The 19,886-nt window shown below is 55.6% G+C and overlaps 1 protein-coding gene across 2 annotated transcripts; it reads left to right on the top strand.

Moving 5' to 3' along the window:
* The first annotated feature begins 7,124 nt into the window (after nucleotides 1–7,124).
* EDN2 (endothelin 2) lies at nucleotides 7,125–12,628 on the top strand. Of its 2 annotated transcripts, XM_059689777.1 has the most exons (5): nucleotides 7,125–7,311; nucleotides 7,673–7,829; nucleotides 9,304–9,426; nucleotides 10,380–10,478; nucleotides 11,934–12,628. In XM_059689777.1, exons 1-5 carry the CDS (start codon nucleotides 7,248–7,250, stop codon nucleotides 12,025–12,027), a joined length of 537 nt encoding a protein of 178 aa, XP_059545760.1. In that variant the 5' UTR covers nucleotides 7,125–7,247; the 3' UTR covers nucleotides 12,028–12,628. The 2 variants fall into 2 exon arrangements, with proteins under 2 accessions (XP_059545760.1, XP_059545759.1); XM_059689776.1 differs by lacking the exon at nucleotides 7,125–7,311 and having other exon boundaries at nucleotides 7,320–7,829.
* Nucleotides 12,629–19,886: the final 7,258 nt, after the last annotated feature.

Raw genomic sequence — 19,886 nt, 5'->3', positions numbered from 1 at the left:
AATGTGGTTGAGTGAAGCAAGCCGGGGTGGCCGCATGCCCAAGAAGGGACTATGTGGAGGGACCATTCATAAGGGATCTGGCCAATGGTGTGCAAATCCCCCTCCTGTCCCACCACCACCACCACACACACACACACACACACACACACACACACACACACACACACACACATTCCACTCTTTCCCAGAAGTGTCTCCACCGAGAGGCCCCCACTTACAGCCCAGGATGAGGAAGGGAGGACAGAGACTGCCCAGCAGAGCCCTCCCATGCCAGGCAACAGGTCAGACCTCTGTTGGCCTTGCCACAAAGCTTCTCAGCGCTGGGAGGTGGGGGTGTTCTTTGATGCCTTTGACAGATGTGGCCTCTGGCATTCCGGAAGGTTAAACCAAGGTGTGCCCTTGGTCATGTGGCTAGGGGGAACAGAATCAGACCCAGACTGGCCAACCCCTGCCCTACACGACTTCAGGCCTGGCACAGTGCTGAACACTTGTCCACAGGAGGCGAGGAGTGGGGATGGGGTTGGAACTTGAGTCATAGGGCTTTGAAGCTGGCCGCTGGATCCACCAAGCCTCAGAGGTTCCAGGGTGGGATGGCCCCTGACTCACCCCCACACCCCAAGCCAGCCCCAGGCATCAGCTTCAGCTTCTGACCTCCCTCCTGCTTACCAGAGCCCAGCTGTGCCCCTCCTTGGTCATTCATGGCTCAGGATTCCCTGGGGCTGGGTGGGAAGGCCAAGGCCTTTAGGCCCAGACGTATCCCAGGCAACATCTCTGCTCCGGATGTCAGCCTGAATTACTCAGAAACCCAGGCTTTGCCTGCCTGCTGGACACCAAGTTACCCTGATGATGTAGGCACCAGGCACGGATTTTTAGCTGACACTTAGTTCTAGAAAGAAATACAGTGCTCCTGCATGGCCCAGCCTCCCGGTGGCTCACCCCTTCCCAGAGGGGAAAGGCGGCCTCCTGGTAGGGCGCTGGGTGTGCCTTGGAAAACATGGGTCCTAGGCAACAGAGTGGGTGTAACTGAAAAATCACCAGCTGCATGTCTTGGCTGGTGGTGGCGGTGGGATGGAGGTGAAGGTTGGGGTTCCAGCCCCTCTAAGTACAGGGGCCTAGTCCTCAAAGAGAAAAGAGTACAGGCATTCTGGGTTTCTGGGATCCAGGCCTGGCAGGGCGGCCTCTGGAAGGCTCTTCCTCACCCCGGGACCTAGGGTTCATCATCTAGGCATAGGCCAAGGGTCCTTCTCTCTCTGGCTGTCTGTCCAGTTTTTTCTTAAAGATTATCTGAACTCTTCCCCATTAGAGCATTTTGAAGATGGCATTAGTCAGAGACAGGGGCTTAGACCTCCCTCCTCAGAAAGGGTGTCTATGCACAGGAAGGCTTTGGTGAGATAAAGCCACTCATACTTTCCATTTCTCTCCAGCATTGGACACGGACTATGTGCCCAGGCCTGTGCTGGGCCCTGTGATGAGGATTCCAGAGAAGACCGTGCCTCAGTAAGTTCCTCGTCAGTGGGGAGACACAGATCTCCCCAGGAAATAGCCAAACGTTCTCAGGACAATTATAATATGCCATTCGAAATTCTTCAAGCTTTGACCCTCTAATCTCTCCAACCATGTCTGTCATGAAGGAAGAAGATGCAAGGGAGGCTGGTGTGTAGATGAATGGATGGAAGGGTAGATGGCAGTTAGGTAATGGGTGGATGCCAGGAAGGAAGGATAGATGAATGGATTTGGACATGGGTAGTTGAACTGGTGGATGGATGGATGGGTGGATGGGTGGATGGATGGATGATGGATGATGGATGATGGATGATGGATGATGGATGATGGATGGATGGATGATGGATGGATGGATGATGGCTGATGGATGGGTGAATGATGGATGGGTGGATCATTGGATATTTGTGATTTGGCTCTTGGCCCCATCACAGATAAATATAGGGGAAAAGTTCCAGCCCTGCCTCTTGCTCATTGTGTGACCCTGAGGAAGTCACTTCCATTTCTGTAAAGTGAGAATCTTATCTGGAAAGACTTCATCTGGAAAGTGAGACTCATGAGCCCAGCGTGCCTCCCAGGTCTGGTGTGGACATCCAGCAATAAGAATGGACTGCCCATACCTCCCTGGCGGCTGGAGCCAGGCCTCAGCCATCGGCCTGGTAGGCATGGCGACATGCCATTCTTGCCTTGGGAGTAAGGGCTCCCACAGATGCAGGTGAGAAGCTACCTCTGTTCTTGGGCTCCGACTTCCCAGCCTGTGTAGCGCTCTCTGCTTCCTAAGAGCAGGGAGGAGACCCCTGGAGAATAGTTGCTGCAGGAGGGCTCCCCATGGCTGGAGAGTCAAGACAGCACAGGGCTCGGGCTAGGGCTTTGGAGTTATACAGGTCTGCTTTCTAACCTTGGCTTAGACATTGGGCAAGTCCTGAGCCTGTTTTCTCATTTGTGAAATAGGAACTAATTACGGTACCAGGTATGTTGTGACAGTTAATAAAGGCAATATATGTCAATCGCTAAGCACAGTGCTTGGAATATATTAACTCCTCAAGAAATGCATGTTTACCCCACACCCCTAAAAGGCTAAGTGGGCAATGGGCCCTTTACTCTTTGGAGGTAACTCAAAAATTCTGAGTTCAGAGACTTCCATCCTGGAGGCTGAGTCGCTGAGTTGGTTTTCTCATCTCAAAAAGTCCAGCCTGACTTCCACGGTGCCTTCATGAACAATATCTGCTTTCGGCTGAAATTCCAGCAGTTCCCTGGGCCTCGCTGACCCTGTTCTGATCACCCTTAGATTCATAACAAACAGGGCACATGAATTATTCCTTTAAAAGTACAGTCCATGAGGGAGATATAAATCTTTCAAAATGGGTTGAGGCAGAGGGAGGAAGACAACTAATAAGGGGCTATCCTCTGAGGGAAGCCGTAGAGACCAGGGGAGCTGGTCCCTCAGGGCTGAGGCTGCCCTTGCGGAGACCCAGTGTGGGACAATGGTGTGGGTGGTGCCAGGCCCTGCAGGCTCAGGGTGAGCTGTGGCTGTTGGCAGGAGGCCCAGACCACCCACCAGAAAGAGGCCCCGGGGCTGAGTGTCCTCAGGCCCTAGTGGGGGCAGCCTTGACCCACAGCCTTGGGGACATAATTTGGGGACAAGTGTTGATGGGAATGTCTGAACTCCCTCATTCCTTACGTCCCCAACCCAAGCGGGCTTCAGGGCCATACCCTCCTCAGGCCCCGTTCCCCGGGGCTCAGACATCTTCCCAGCTGCTCGTTCTGCTAAGCCGCCTGCACGGTATGTGCCTGTGACCAAGACACTGTGTCCCTTCCATCGGGGCTGCAAACAGAACTTTCTGCATCCTGGAGGGGCCAGGTGGCCAGGGGAGATTTCCAGAGGGGAGAGAGCGGAGGGTCCCAAGCTGGGAGTCACAGTCACAGCACAGTTGGCAGGGCTCAGATTTGGGGACTTCTAAACTCGGGTCAGGTTGGCTGGGAAAGTCATAGGCAGTCCATGCTGGGAGTGCCCCTCACAGTCAATGGGAAGACAGGAAAGTTTTCCGGGGAAAGAACTGGACTTGCCCAAGGCCACATAGCATAACAGCACAGCTGGGGCAAAAGCGTGTTGCTCCTGCTGGGCCAGCCTCCTGCTCTAGCCCATGCCTGCCCCGTGGGGCACCATCACCAGGACCTGTAATCCTTACTCCTGTGCATCCCCCACCCCACATGGTGTCCATGGCTGCTGGACAGCTGCTGATGGGCCCACACTTACTCTCAGTGCATGTGTGGTGGAGAGAGCTTTGGGGTGCACAGGCACACCGCCCATCCTGTCCCCGGTCCCTGGTCCTTTTTGGCAGCCCTTCCCAAAGTCCCCACTCCACTTGGACCCTGGGGGAGCCTCACTGCTGTGCAGGAAAGGGTGGGGCTGGGTTAGTAGCAGGAGAACCAGTGTGGCCCCATCACTGCCATGACAACGTTGCCCCTTCTCTTAGACCACAGTTATCTCATCCAGAAAATGGGCGTGAGGACACAGAGGATTTCCATCGGGCAGCGTCTAGCACAGCGTCTCACCCAGAAATATGCAGCCCACCCTCCTCACAAAGCTCTCCCCCTTTTTTATCCTCACCTGAGGATGTGTTTACTGATTTTAGAAAGAGAGGAAGGAAGAGAGAAACATCAATGTGAGAGAGAAACATCAATGTGAGATAGAAACGTCGATTGGTTGCCTCTCCTTGCCCCGATGGGGGATTGAACCTACAACCTTTTGGTGTATGGGATGGCATTTTAACCAACTGATCCACCTGGCCAGGGAGAATCTCTCCCTCTTGGATTAAGCCGGCACCAAGCAGAAGTAGAACAAATTATTTTGTGTGCAAAACTATTCCCTCCAAATCTTGATGGTGACCTCCAGGGAATCCCTGCCCCCTGACCTGCTGCCTTTACTAGCCCAGGCAGGTAACAGGGCCAGGTCAGGTTGGGGAGTGCAGCAGGGTAGCGGGCTGGGGCAGTTGGTGGGGGGTGGTGCAATGGAGTGGGAAGGCCATGCAGCCAGGCCAGCCATGAGGCATAGAAGTGAAGGTTCAGGGCCCAGACTAAGAGCCTGGGGGGGTATTTTTTAACTCAGCTTAATTTCTCTTGCCAGTGGGGTAGCGCTAACCCCTGAGACCTGGAGTCGCTCAGGTTCCTTGGGCTGTGCCTCTCCATTTCCCAGGAGCCCTGCATGCCCAGCTCAGCTGGAGCTGAGGGCAGGGAAAAAGGGAAACAAGTCTGGCACAGCTCCCTGTGCTGACCCTGCCAGGCTGGGCAGCCGCCCCTGCCCTGTCGTCATCCTCCTTTCACACCAGAGAGGGATCCTGTCTCCTGCTCTGTTTAATTCTTCTATTATGTTTCCCAGACTCGGAGCCTCTGGTTCCCTATTGTCCCCAGCAGGCACTTTGCATTTGTGTAAAGATTAGACACGTTAGAACCTTCGCTCTCACTCCCAATGCTCTTTCTCTTTTCCTTTCTCAAATCCGAGTTCTTTCTTTCTGGCTACGCTCTGCTTCCTTGTCCTCACTCTCTCCCTACCTGTCTTTTTATCTGCCTCCTGCCTGTTTTCTTCCCACCCTGACTCCTCCTCCTCCCCATGATCTGCATTTGCTTCTTTCTTCTCTTCACGGTTCAGTGGTTTAAAATCTCTATCCACCTCCTACCCCCACCCCAATCCTGCTTGATTCTCTATTTATATTCTCTCAGAGGCTAATAGAAATGACTGCGAGTACTGCTCACCTCATTCCAGAAATACTCTTCTGAATTCTTCGAGAGGCACCTCGCGGGGGAAGGGAGTGAGGCACCTGGGGAGTCACTGGTTTGCCTGAGAGACAGAGATCTGAGTCCCAAAGCCAGCTCTGCACCTACCCGCTGTGTGTCTCCGCCAGGCTCCGCTGCCTCCAGGGCAGTACTGGAGCTGGTAGCCAGATGAGAGCAGCTGCCTCCTGGGTTGTGATGAGAGGAAATGAGAGTGTTCTGAGCACACAGTAGGTGCCCAGGAATATTTGTTCCTGCTTTCCCTGCAGCCTGGCCCAGTCTGGGGGAAGCCTGGCCCAGCCAGGGCAATAAAGTTAAGGATGAAAGGTCTCTCCCTACTTCCTACCAGAATCTCCCTCTGTTCTACTAGGATCGCTCACGCGCGTGCACACACACACACACACACACACACACACACACACATGCATGCTCTGAACACACTCCATGAAAAGGCAAGATTGCTTGTTTCTTTGTGGTCATCTATGTCCCCCTTCATAAATGTCTAATGACAAAATTGCTGCTGAACACAGGAACTGAACATTGGGCAGCCTGGGTCCCTGCAGACCCAATTTCCCCAGCTCAAAGCCAGGCATTTACTCACTCATTCCCCCCTCCTTCAGAGTGCACTCACTCGGGGGGCTTCTACTGTGTGCCAGGCAGGCTCCAGGCCCTGCCTTCTCTGGAGTTTTGGACCTAAAGATTGCTGGGGAGATAAGCACAATCTCATGAGTCAGGCTCCAGAGCCTGGGCTCCGGGATTTCCCAGAAACGGAGAGCCTTTCCTGCTGTGCCTGGAGACTGGGTCCCTGGGAAGATGCTGGAAGAGGTGGACCGGGCAGGAATAGAGGGCAACTGCCAGGTCCACAAACTGTGTGGCTCAACAGGAGCGCGCCCACTCTGGTCTCCAGCACCGTCCAGCTTGGGAGCCAGCAGAGGGGCAGCAGCAGAATGCTAGCCCACAGGGAGCACCCCCACCACCTGGCCTTTTTTGCAGAAAGTAGCCACTGAGAGAGGAGACCTTTTGAGGGGCACTTTGTGTGGGCCCCCAGGGCATCTTTCTGGAAAGGACTCTGAAGCCCCCTCTTAGTCTCCATGGAGCCCGTGAGCCAACACATTGAGATCCCCCATTTTAGCTTTGTTTTGCAAACAAGGAAACTGAGGTGCAGGATGGGTATCCTTAGCCAAGGCTGCACAGCTGACAAGGTTCTGAGAGGGACCAAGATTCCTGTCCCGGGCCCTGGGGTGGAAGGAGGGGAGAGGGGCACTTCCTGGGTGAGGGAGCGATGAGGCAGCTCTAGGCTGGTCAGAGGTCAGAGGTCAGGGGTAGGCTGTGTCCTTTACTGAGGGAAGCAGGCCCAGAGAGGGCTCTGACTTGCCCAAGGCCACACAGCCATAAGCAAGCCTCTCACCTCCTGCACCACAGAAGCGGCACCCCCAGCTTGGCTGGCAGCAGGCAGGCAGGACAGCAGGGTCTCTCCGAGGAGAGGGCGGGTTTTTCTCATGCTCCCCTTTCAAACTCTTAGCTCTGGGCAAGACCTGGGGAGCAGCCACGGGAGAGTGGGGGAGGGGCTCTGGGGCACTTTGGGGGTTGATTTGAGGAAGTCCTAGGGACTGGGAGGAGTCCCTGGGGGTTGCAGGGGAGCCTCATACTCCCGGAGTTGCTCTGAGCTCAGAGGGAGGAGCTGGGCCTTCCCTCCCGCCTCCGCCCTCCCCTGTCCCCCCCACCGTGAAGGTTGGGCAGGGCCTGACGCCCCAGGAGGAGGCGTTGTCCCTGGCTCTGGGCCCTCCACCCGCTGGTGCAGTGGCAGGGCTGGACGGCAGGGGCGGGGAAGTGCCTGGTGGTTATAAGCAGCCAGGGCACGGAGGCAATGAGCTATCGGCTTGGCTCAGCTTGGCAGCAGGACGCAGGCAACAGGCGCGCTCCCTGCTCCCTGCTCCCTGCTCCCTGCTCCAGTCCAGCCCTGCACTCTGCCCGCGATGGTTGCCATGCCCACTGCCTGGTGCTCGGTTGCTCTGGCCCTGCTCGTGGCCCTGCATGAAGGTGAGCCATCCGGCCTCGCCTGCTGCAGCAGCCCCGGGTCTGTTCAGCAGTGTCTCCCCTGGGGACTGTGGTGCCCCACAAGCCAGCTGGGGCACACAGGGCGGGAGCCCAGCGCAGTGGCACGGCCCGGCCCGGGGCTCTGCCAGTACGGAGGTGCTGCGGCACAGGGCGGGCACAGGGCGGCCACTGGCCCTTCCCACCCGGCTGCTGAGGCTTCCCCGGCTGGTCCGGAGATCTTGAGCAGTGAGAGTGCCAACTTCCTCGATTATGCAAGAGGAGGAGCCTGGCAGGTCCCCCTATTCCAGCTGTGCCAGGCGTCCTGACCCACCTCTCCACCTCTCTCTCCCTCCTGTGCATGCAGGCAAGGGCCAGGCCGCTGCCACCCAAGAGCAGCCAGTGCCCCCGCGCCATGCCCGAGGCTCCCACCTGCGGCCTCGGCGTTGCTCCTGCAGCTCCTGGCTCGACAAGGAGTGCGTCTACTTCTGCCACCTGGACATCATCTGGGTGAACACTCCCGGGTGAGCTACCATGGGGATCCAGGCGGGCTGCTAGGCGTGGGGGGAGGGGACTGCGGGCACACTGGGAAACCTTGGGCACCATACGGCTCTCCCTGGGCCTCCAGATGGGAGCACTGGGCCCATATCGATCACTAGCAGTTACTGTTTCACTCCCACGGGGAGGCTGCCTGAGCAATACAGAGGGGTGTCTCAGGAGAATTCTTATGACATCCAACAAGAAAGTGTTGGCTTCATTTTCCAGATCAGGGTACTGAGGCTCAGAGAGGTGAGGTGCCTTCTGCACGATCACACAAGAAGGAGGCAGTGGTAGGTGGCAGCTCCATCCTCGGTCCGGTGGATGCCAGAGCTCACACCCACTCGGCCATGCTGCCTCAGCATGATCCTCCAAGAATAATACAATTAATGCCAGCGCCCATGTCTGGACTGTGCCGGGCCCTATGCCAGGCAGGGCTCGCGCATGATCATCTCATGAACCCCCCACCCCCACCCTGCAATCCTTCCCTGAGGCAGGTACTGCTGTTGTCCCCAAATGACAGATGAAAAACCTGCCCTTTGTCACCTGGTGGAGCCAGGGTGGGGGCCCGTGCTGTCTGCTCTGTCTGCACCCGCACTGCCTCCGGGCCACTGCATACTTCAAGTTGAAGTTTCTGTGTGCATTTGTGTTTTTTCCCTTCCCCAAATTGCAAAAGACAAGAGAAGCCCGGCACGTAAGCGTGTGGAGCTAATCCACATCCAAACACTCGCTCAGGGTGGGAACCCTGCCAGTCCCTGCCTGCCGGGTCTACCTGGAGTCATTACAACTTCAGACACCAGCTAAAATTAGCTCTGGCACCCGAAGGTGCTGGTCCAACCGGCCACAGGCCCCTGCCCTGCCCTCGACCCGCCTTGGCTAGACTCTGATCTGAAATCAACCCCATCTGATCGCACACACATGTGCACGCACATATACACACATGCACACACCCTTTCACCATTTTTAAGTCAAAACTCTAAGACATACACGTCACTTCTCTAGGCAAGTGGGGACCAGCTGGGGGCAGCTTAGCTATGAGCCTGCATGTTTACTTATGAGATGGTATTTCCTCCCCTCCTCTGGGGGCAAGCTGTGGGCCTCTTTGAGAATAAGGGACAGCCTGGTTCTATCAGCTCATGTTCCTGTCTGGGTGGGGGGCCTGGGAGGACACCTGGGGGGGAGGCAGAGTCCCAGAGAAGGGAAGGGTGTTGGGTCTTGGGTCTTGTCAGGGCTACCTGGCACCTGGGTAGGAGCCTGTGGTGGGGCTTCTTGAGGTCAGGGGCTGGGCACCTTTTGCTGCCACACTGGCCATCCCAGAGTACAGGGAAAAGACGGTCCCTGCTTGTCAATAGTAGTGATTTATCTAATCCTCCCTCTCTTCCTCTCCCTCCCTCTCTTCCTCTCCCTCCCTCTCTCCCTTTTCCCCTCTACATCACTACCTTACTGGCTGCCTGCCCACAGACAGACAGTTCCTTATGGCTTGGGAAACCCGCCAAAACGCCGGCGCCGCTCTCTGCCAGGGCGCTGTGAATGCTCCAGTGCCAGGGACCCTGCCTGTGCCACCTTCTGCCATCAAAGGCCCTGGTAAGTGGGCACCCAGCTGCAGGGGTCAGGGGCAACTGCCAGCCCAGACCTGCCCTGGACAACAAGGTGTCTGGGAGACCAGCCAAAGAGCAGAGGAGCAAATGGGGGAGGGGGAGCAGGGTCCTAGGGACCCATAGGCTGCCCCGGGCCCATGGCAGTGTCCCTTCCCACAGGGAACCAGTCACCCCTGAGTCCCTCCCACTGCCCATCTCTGGGGGCTTCAAGAGCGCCATGTTCACTCCTGGGCAGGGGGATTCTCCCAGGTGACAGCTGAGGCACCCAGGCCTCAAAGGCCTGTGCTGTCAGTCCACACAGCTGGTCAGAGGGAGCGCTGGGCTTCGGCCTCGGTCTATGTGACGAGTCCATGGGGCTCTGGAGTCAGGCCTGAGGCTCAGGGGACTTTGGAGCTTTCTCAGTGAAGGAGTAACATCTGGAATTGGGAGGCCATGGCACCATTTCAGGGTCATCACAGAGTTGCTGGGGGGCTTTGCAAATCCCTTAAGTCTTTGGGCCTCAGTTTTCCCATCTGTAAAAGGGTGGGAAACTTCGTTCTTTCCCTCCTCCACATAGAGCATTTGGGGAAAGCAGAAATTGGCCTGGCAATCCCAGCCTCCATGCCCATGATGGTTTAGGAGAAAACCCCTCCTCTGAGACTCAAGCTGTCGCTCTGCCCCTGCCTTCGTTTCTCCTGAAAAGGGCCACACTCAGCTGCAGGTGGCCGGCTTCTGAGAAGGCCAGCCACCCAACGGCCTCTTTCTGAAGCTAGGAACACAGTCCCCGTAGCTCAGCTTTCCCCACCCCGCCTGGAAAGGGAGGGTGCCAGGTACACAGGGTGGACATGGATCTGTTCCTGAGGGCAGGTGGGGATAGGGTGGGGCTGGGCTGGGCCTGCGGCCAGGTGGCCTTGGGGCCCTGGACAGCCCCTCACTTGGGTTCTAATGCTGTTCATTCAGGCCTGAAACCGTGGCAAACCCAGGCGTCGGGTCCCCTGCAGACGTGTCCCAGGCTGGCAAGACATGGACCACGGCAGGAGAGCTCCTCCAGCGGCTGAGGTAAGGGCCACTGCGCCGATCCAGTGCCTCCTGTATGCCTGGCACATGTCCTCGCATTTCTCTTATTCTCTATAAAAGGCAGGACTGCGTCCTCATTGGACAGTTAAGCGATCTAGGGCTCAGAGAGGTGAAGGTACTTTCCTAAGGTCACACAGCAGTCTGACTCCAGAGCCCGTGCTTTTCACTGCTATGCCTGGAAGTTGACTTTTTAGAGCCTGAAGGTTCTTGACTCTGGAAGGACCACAGGTGTTCATTCAGGCTGTGTCTTAATTGAGCATCTCCACATCCTGGGGTCCAGAGGGGCCAACTACCCAGCCTGCTCCTTCCCCCATCCCAGACTGGATCCCATCTGTGGTGGCCTCAGCCTGGCTCAGCTCCAGAGTTTGCTCACAGGAGGTGCCCATGAATGTTTGTCCAACCAAACTGACTTGAGAACAAAGCCCCCTATCGGCCATGCAGCCAGAGTGGCTACGGGGCAGCTTCTGAGCCAGGACTGCCGGATTTGAACCCAAGCCCTGCCACAAACAAGCTTTGTGACCTTGGGTTTGTCACTTCTCTGTGCTATAAGTTCCTATTTTGAAACAGAGACAACAATGCTACCCATCTCATGGGGTTGAGGTCAGATGATTTGACATAAGGAAGCACCTGCCCCCAGTGGGAGCCCTGGCGGTGTTAGCCATTCTACCTGTAAAGGTGGCTCCTCGGGGCTAGCCAGTGCTGGGCCCAGCATGGCTCCGGGTTCTGGTCTTTGTGGGGAGGCAGAAACATAGGAGAAAAGGCCAGATGGCGAGATGGACAGGACCCAGCACATACTTAGGAACTGTCGTAGGATGAAAAAAACAAGATAAGACTTGGCAAGGGCATGGCCCTTCAAAGTGGGCAGAGGGCTTGCTTAGCCAACCAGTATCCTCCTTACAACCGTTCGGGGCTGTTTCTATCTTATAGACCCAGAAAGGGGCTCAGAGAGGCTGAGACACTTGCCCACATTCCCACAGCTGGAACAGAAGCCAGCCTCCTAGCTTCTAGGCTCGAATGCTTTGAGCCAGGACGAGGCCACCTGAATGACACAAGTCCATGCAAGGGTCTCAGTCAGGTTCAAGGGGCGGCTAGGACCCATCTTTGTCTGGAACTTGGAAATGGGAACTGTAGTGGATGGAATTTGGGTGAGCAGCCGGGAGGGAAGGTGTGGAAGTAGGAAGGCAGGTCTTGGGAAAGAAACGCTGGGCTCTTCTTGGCTGTCCGGTCATTCCAGCCGCGTTTGATCTTGAACATCAGCTTTGTCCCAGCCCCTGAGGGCAAAGACGCTTGTAGGCCTTGAGTTCAGGGTCAGTGGCCACCTTCTGACCCAGGGCAGCCACGATGAAGGGGTGCAGTCCCTCCTGCTGCTGCCTCTCACAGGGAACTCTTGGGCGGTCCATATCTCCTGCGATGCTAAATTGACCCTTCTCATTCCAGGGACATTTCTTCTGCCAAGATCCGCTTTGCTCAGAGACAGCAGGAGGCAAGGAGGGAGACCAGGCCTACACACTCCAGGCGGCAGAAGAGATAGTGCTGGGAGCTGGAGAGACTCTGGGAAGGAAGCCTGTGTGGAGAGGGGAGGAGAAGGGCAGCCCAGGGCAGGAGGCTCCACCTGCTTCCTGGACCAGGAAGCCCACCTGCTGGATTGGCACAAGCTGTGGCCTCCTCGCCCTAGTGAGGGAGCCCCCTCAAGGCAGCTCCGAGCCCTCACACTGCCCAGCAAAGCCTTCAGCTCCCAGGCTGCAGCGCAGCCTACCCCTCTGGCTCTGGTCCCACATCACTGCTAAAAAGAACTGACCTGGAGGCCATGTCCTGAGAGGTGTCCCGTCTGCTGGCTACACACCAGGGGCGACGCACAGTGATGGACGCTCACACCTAAGCCAGCCCAATGGCTGGTGTCCTCCCCTCCACCCCCGCCTTCATCTGTCCCCTCCAGCTCTCCCTCCCGGGGTCCTGTACCCTCAGACCCTCGGGACACTCCTGGTGAGAAGGGCCTGTTCTGCTCCACCTGTCTGTATATAACTTATTTGCTCTACGAACTTGGAGAATTCCAATTATTTATTGTAATGTATTTTTTTAGACTTTCAATTATGTGCCTATAAACTTGTGTTTGTAATAAAAAGTGAAAAGTACCGGTATTTCTTTTTTAAAGCATTTTTTATTTATTTCAGAGAGAAAGGGAGAGGGAGAGAGAAATAGAAACATCAATGATGAGAGAGAATCAATGATTGGCTGCTTCCTGCACGTCCCCTGCTGGGGATCGAGCCCAAAACACAGGCGTGTGCCTTGACTAGGAATCGAACGGTGACCTCCTGGTTCATCGGTCGATGCTCAGCCACTGGGACACCGGGCGAGGCTGTGCTCTGGCATTTCATCTTGGCTGAGGCAGGGCGGGAGGCCCCTCTTGGGAAGGGGCTGCTTGGAAGTTAGGGGACACAGGGAGCGGGAGGCGGTGACCAGAGCCCTGGGTTTCACTCCTCATGCCCTCGCTGGGCATCTCTGGCTGCTAGCCCACCCTCTCTGGGCTTTTGCCTATCACGTGCCTGGACAGCCATTTGTAGCTTTGACATCCAGGATTCCAGGACCTTCGTGCCCCTCAGACCGTAACCACTAGCCAGCTTTTCCCAAGAGCAGGCTTGGAAGGAGCCAAGGCTCACTTCTGCCGCAGCCACCTGTGCCGCCAGGGTCTGCTGGGAGGCCCAGGGCACATCTCTCCAGGGAGGGCTGCGTGATGGGTCCCAAGGCTGCGTGCATCCTGTGGGCAGTGACCGGTGCCGTGGGAGAGCCGCCGCCTGGCCCTGGCCTCGCCTCTCGCCTTGGGCCTTGAGTGGAGTCCTAGTAGAGATGGCTCAACACCGCTTTGACGGAAGGAGCCCAGAGCTCTAGGACGGGGTTGGCCAATCCCTCCAAGGCCAGAGAAGCAGCCCACCTGAGTCCCAGGGACAGCCAGCAACCAGGGCCACCCTGCTCGCAGCTGCCTAGACCCACAGCCTCCATCTCTGCCAAATCCCCTTGTGGGCAGGCTGTCCCTTTCCTCCGGGCTGGCCTGTGCTAGAAGTGGCAGCTGGTGACCTGGGCCAACAACTGAAAAAGAATTATCTAGACACCGTTAATCCTGCCTGTACATGAAGCCATCCCCCACCCCCTCCCGGGAGAATGACATGTTGACACATACTGGACTCCTACTGCATACTGGCACTTCACCCAGAGTAACTTGTTTCATCCTCACAACAGCCCTCTGACATCAGTACTTTATGATTCCCACTTTATAGATGAGGAAACTGATGCACAGAGAAGGCAACTGACTTGCCTAAGGTCACACAGCAAGTAAGTGGTAGCATCAGGATTTGAACTGAGTCTATCATACATATGTATGTACGTATTTAATAAATATTGATTGATTGAATTCATGGAGCACCACTGCATATGACCTTGAACAAGTCTCTTTCTGAGCCTCAGTTTTATTTTGTTTTTAAGTCTATAAAATGGCAAACAATAGTCCCTACCTTCCTGGGCTGGTATGAACACTAAACAGGTAAATTCTAGTGCGGGGCTCACAGCAGGCCTGCTAAGGGGCACAGAGTTGAAAGACCTGAGGGGAGAGAGCCTGGGGCTGGCTGGGGGCAAGAGGAGTGGTCAGAGAAAGACTCCTGGACAAAGGCTACTCCCATAGCCTCAAAAGATGAGTAAGGCCCGGCTGGCATGGCTCAGTGGTTGAGCGTCAACCTATGAACCAGGAGGTCACGGTTTGACTCCCATCATAGATGTTTCTATCTCTCTCTCCCTCTCCCTTCCTCTCTGAAATCAATAAAAATATTTTTTAAAGATAAGACTCAAGTAAACAGCAAGGACATCGAGAAAGAACTCCAGACAGAGGGAACAGGAAGGGTGAAGGTATGGCAGGGGATGACAAGGGAGGTTCGCACAGAGGACCCCACGTGGCTGGAGCATGGTGAGGGGGGCAGCAGGAGTGAAGCCGGAGAGGCCCGGAGGTCGTTCTCTTGTGGGCCATGGGAAGCCACCAAAGGTCTGTGAGCAGAGCTGGTCAGAGAGGGGCTTTGGCAATAGGCCACCAAAGGGTTGCGCAGGGCAGGAGTGAATGCGGAGACCGGAGGCAGCCCTAAGGGGTCCACGGTGCATCCTGGGTGGTGAGAGTTGGTGTAATGGGGCCCAGCCCAGTCACTTCCTACCACAGCCCAAGGCCAGGGAACACCTCTCAAATCTCAGGCGAGCCTGATGCCAGGGGAACTTCACTCCCTGGCAGCCCAGCAGCCCAATCAAAATCACCCTGTCCCCATCGGGAGCCCAACATAACAGACAACAGCCAGGGGACCTCTGAGTGGGACAAGCCCAGGTGGCAGGTGCGATGGAAGCCTGGCAGAGGGATGACAAGGTCCTGGCTGAGGGTGTGGCGGGGGCCCAGGGAAGCAGGCATTTATGCCCTTGGCAAAGGCGCCAGTGGCCCCGGCCAGAGTTCATAGATCAGTGGCCCACATGATTAAATAACAGAGATGATTAAAGGGAGGAGAGGAGGCCCAGGGAGCAGGTAAAGGCCAGGTGATACCGCAGTGCCCTGGCCATGGGGCCTCAGGGGCCCCGCACAGTAGGTGGTCCCGCTCTGGCCTCCCTTGTTCCTACCTCTCTCCACAGGGTGAGGAGTTTGCAGGGCCGAGGGGTCGCATGCACCCCAAGTCTGTGCCTGCTTCTAGACCACATCCCAGGTTGTTAGGCCTTGGACGTGTGTGGGGGCGGGGTGGGGGGGGCGGGCGGGGGGGGGAGCTTGGAAGCAGCAGAGGGAAATTTGTGAGAAGCAGCTGCCAAGTGGAATGGAAATCTGGGAGGAAAAGTGTCAACATTTCAGGAAGTTTGTCTGGATTTTGTGGGACAAGTCTCCCCTTTTCCTGCTTTCTTCTGCCTTTCCCATACATGTTTAACAGGTTTTATCAAGGCTTTTGAGTCAAATTGGTGTTCCTTTTGGTGGAGACACCAGGCAAAGATAGGCCAGAGGGACACAGAATGAGCTAGATTATTGGGGTCACATGCACAGATGGAGGCTGAGGCCGAGGCGAGTTGGGTCCATATCCAGGGCTCCCAGGCCTGATACATATCCCGGCTGCAGACTGGGCCCATCCCTCCCTGGCTGCCTCTGCCCCCACCCCTCACTCAGGAGAGAGCCCCAAGGAATTAGTCTCTCTCTCTCTCTCTCTCTCTCTCTCTCTCTCTCTCTCATAAAAGTCATTTGCCTATCAGGGCAATAAATCATTGGAATGTGACCATCCATCCATTCAACAATTATGAATGACCACCTCTCTGGAGTGTCTTGTGAGCAAGACAGACACAGCCCCTGCCCTCGCAGGCCGCAGGTCGAGAGGAGAGCCCTTCAGGAAAACACTGTTAAATTAGCTACTAAGATTAAAGTAAAAGCTAACAGTTATGGAGCGCTCACTAAATGCTCTCTGCATGTGAATTCCTCAGTTCCTCACAGCAACCTTATGCAACAGGTGCTAGCATTATTATTCCCATTTTAAAGAAGGGCTAACAAGAGGTTAACTTGCTCAGAGTCCCACAGCTAGGAGGTGCCTGAGGTGGAGTTAAACCTCAGACTCACTTGTTAGCTGCTCCGTCTCCCTGATAAAGCACATCCACCCTGTGATAAAGCTCCTGGGGTGGGGGTGGGAGGGCAGGCTGGCTTCCTGGAGGAGGTGGCATCCAGGCCAAGCTCGAGGGCTCCAGTCACGAGAAGGAGAGGGTGAAGGAGAGTGTTCCAGGCAGAGGGAACTGCAGGGTGAAGGCTCTGTGGGGAAGGGAGCTATTCTCTTTCCCAGGGAGCAAAAGAAGGGCAGGGAGAAAGCGGGAGAGGGGCCGGTGGGGATGGGCAGTGCCCTCCTGAGCACCAGATCAAGCCTGAGCATTGGAGTGGGGAAGGGTCTGCGGGCAGGGAGATCCAGGGCATCTGTCACCCCAGGACAGCTTCAGACAGCATCTGAGGGGGCGGGAATTACCAAGTGCCCTCCACCACTGCTCCATGTCATTGGATCAAACTACTCTTGCTGCCCTCAGGCTGCCGGGTGAGACAGACATCGGGAAATAAAGGGATGGGAGATGGAATATGTTATGGGCTGCCCTTCCAGTTGGTGGGGCTTGGAGGGGAGGGAGGGCTAGGAATGAATAGGGTTTGACACGCTGGGATGTGGGAAAGGGCATCATAGCTGGGGAAAGGGTGTGGCCAGAGCATAGAGGAACTGGAGAGAAGCAGCCAGCCTCATGGACAGGGTCGAGGCTAGGAAGTGCATCTGATGCCTGGAATTTGAACTTGAGTAATGGGGAGCCAGTGAGGGTGGCTTGCAGGGGAGAGCCAGGACAGGAGCTGGCCTCGGGCTGCTGGCTTGTGGCTGTGCCCTCCACAGCCAGCCAGCGCTTCCAACTCAGGAGGGCCCTCCCAGCCCCTCTCCTGGGAGAGCAGAGTGTGGGCCTCACCTCGCCTGCCAGGAACCTGAGCCAAGAGCCCTCAGCAGCTCGGAAGGGGGCCGTGTGCAGGCCCGCCAGGAGCCCTGGAAGAGGAATGTGGCCTAATTAATTCTCTGAAGCTCAAGGGCCTCGCCTTGTGGGAGCAGCTGCCAGGACAGGCCTGCCAGGATGCCATCGGCCCGGCCTGTCGATCACTTGGAGCTGAAGAGAGTGAGGGGCCAGCAGGCAGGAGCTGGGAACCAGGCTCAGAGGCCAGCCCCTTGCCTCCAGGCCTGCACGAGTCCCCACCCCTCACAGCTGATGACACAATAATAGTAACAGTGATAGCCAACAGGCCCGAGGGCTCACAGAGTGCCAGGCTCGGTGCTAAAAGCATGTTGTACTCACTCTCATCTCATGGTTACAAGGACCACCGAGGTGGGTACTGTTAGCAGCTCCATTTTGCTGATGAGGAAACTGAGACTCAGGGAGGTGAACCTCCCTACCCAGGAACATGCAATCAGAAAGCACAGGCAGGGAAGCCGGCATCTGGACCCAGGCAGTGTCATAACTACCCTGCTGGACTGGCTCAGCGGAGGACATTGAGGCCCCAGGAAGGTGGGATGCCTTTCCCAAGAGGAGTAGACTAAAAAGGGGGCTCAGGATCCCAAATGGAGTAAGGACCTGCAGGGGGAAGGCCACACCCCTGGCTGGGCTTGAATTGCCTCTTCCCAAGGTTTCCCCTGGGGCTCCTTCTCCACTGGCCCTCGGATCACCCGCAGGGACTAGTGGCTCACTCACTACTCCAGGCAGGTGGGGCTGGAGGAAGTGATTCTGCTCCCGGGGGTCTACCCCCATTTGGTCCCAGAGGCCTGGTAACAGCACCGCCAGCTGGCAGCACACTCCAGAGACTCCTCCAGGCCCTATTCCCCTCCACAGGTGGACACGGAGGACAAGGGAGGTTCAGGGTGGTGCAGGGACCAACTGGACCTGGGTCCTACAGATAGGAAGTGGCGGAGCCACACGGTGACCCAGACTGGCCAGAAGCCAACACTCCGCCCTTCCCTGACAGCAGCCTAGGGCTGTGTCACCTTCCTGCTCTGGGCCTCAGATTCCTCATCCGCCATGGGGGGTGAGAGGACCAACAGAGTTCATTAATGAGAACCCACACTGGTAGCACTTCATGTGTCAGGCACCATCCTAAGTATTTTACTTAATTTTTAAAAGTTTTCCAAGACAAGATTTTATTCATGGCTACATAACATATCATCATAAGGCTGTACCATAATGCACTTGAGGTAGTAAGCGTATATTTTTTAAGTGTGTTCAATTTCCAACCAATAAAATAACGCTGTGTGCTGCACTTATACATAATTTTTATATTCATCCCTAGTTCCTTTTGCTACATTTTTGTATAGAGACATAATTCACACACCATAAAATTCACTCTTTTAAAGTGTACAACTTAGTGGTTTTTAGTATATTCACAAAGTTATGCAACCATCACCGCTCTCTAATCCCAGAACATTTTCATCATCCCCAAAAGAAATTCTGCACCTTTAGCAGTCACTCCCCATACCCCATACCCCCCAGCCACTGGAAATTACTAACCTACTTTCTGTCTCTAGGGATTGGCCTACCCTGGACATTTCCTGTAAATGGAATCATACACTGTGTGGCCTTTCATTTAGCATAAGGCTCTCAAGGTTCATCCACGTTGTAGCATGTCAGTACTTCATTCCTTTCATTGACTGAGGTCTATTCCATGGTAGGGAGACCACCTTTGGTTATCCGTTTATCCATTGATGGGCATTTGCATTGTTTCCACTTTTGGCCTAAGCACTTTATTTCAGTCCTTGATGACTCTACGTGAAGATGCTTTTACATCGTCATAAAGACAGAGACTGAGGCCCAGAGAAGTTACATAATCCTTCCCGGGTCACTTGGCTAGTGAGTGACAGTGGGGGGCTTGGCCCCAGGAGCCTAGCTCCAGAGATGATGGCTTTAGCCATGAGGCCATACTGTCCCCTTGGTCAGAGTAAGATAGTGTAGGTCAGCACCCACAGAGGTGGCATTAATTGGCCACTTAGCAAACGGTGGCATTTCTCAGCAGTGTTTCTGAAGGTGGCAGAGCCAGGGTCGACCAGGCAATACCCCAAGCTAAGACAGGGGTGTCAGGACACTCAGTGATAAAGAATTGCTATCTCAAGAGAACCAAGATGGCGGCATAGGTTAACACCGGAGTTTGCTGCTTCGAACAACCACTTCAAAAGTGAAACTAAAAGACGGAACAGACATCACCCAGAACCACAGGAACGCTGACTGAGTGGAAGTCCTACAACTAGGAGGAGAGGTGCAGTGCTGAAGTCAAATACTGAGGTGCGGAGTGCATGCAGAGCGGGCTGGTGGCTGAGGGCGCGGTTGGCATTTTCAATCGGGAGGGAGTCGCAGACTCTGAGCTCCAGAACCGGGCGAGTCTTTTGGGACCCTGACTCAAACGGGAGAAGCGGGACTGTCTGGCTTCGGTCAGAGCGAGTACAGCTTTCTATCCGAGGTTTGCAGCGGTAGCTGGGACTCAGAGAGGCAGAGCCCCTGGGGACAGGACTGAGAGCAGCCATAACTGCTCTCTCCGGCCCACCCTGTTGATCCCGTGCGACCCACCCGCCCCACCCAAGCCCTGCACAGAGGCATTTGCCGGATAGCCTCAGGCAAATGCCAGATTAGCACCTCCCTAGAGGACAGAAGTTCTCTCACTGCAGACACAGCTGATTCTCACAGCCACTTGGCCTGAAGGTCAAATCCCCCCTAGTATTAGCTACAACAATCAAGGCTTAACTACAAGACTGAGCACAAAGACCACTAGGGGGTGCACCAAGAAAGCATAACAAAATGCGGAGACAAAGAAACAGGACAAAATTGTCAATGGAAGATATAGAGTTCAGA

This window comes from Myotis daubentonii, chromosome 3 (assembly GCF_963259705.1).
Source record: "Myotis daubentonii chromosome 3, mMyoDau2.1, whole genome shotgun sequence".
Taxonomy (NCBI): Eukaryota; Metazoa; Chordata; class Mammalia; order Chiroptera; family Vespertilionidae; genus Myotis; species Myotis daubentonii.
The sequence above is the reverse complement of the archived record's forward strand: the minus strand, read 5'-3'. Positions and strand labels throughout refer to the sequence as shown.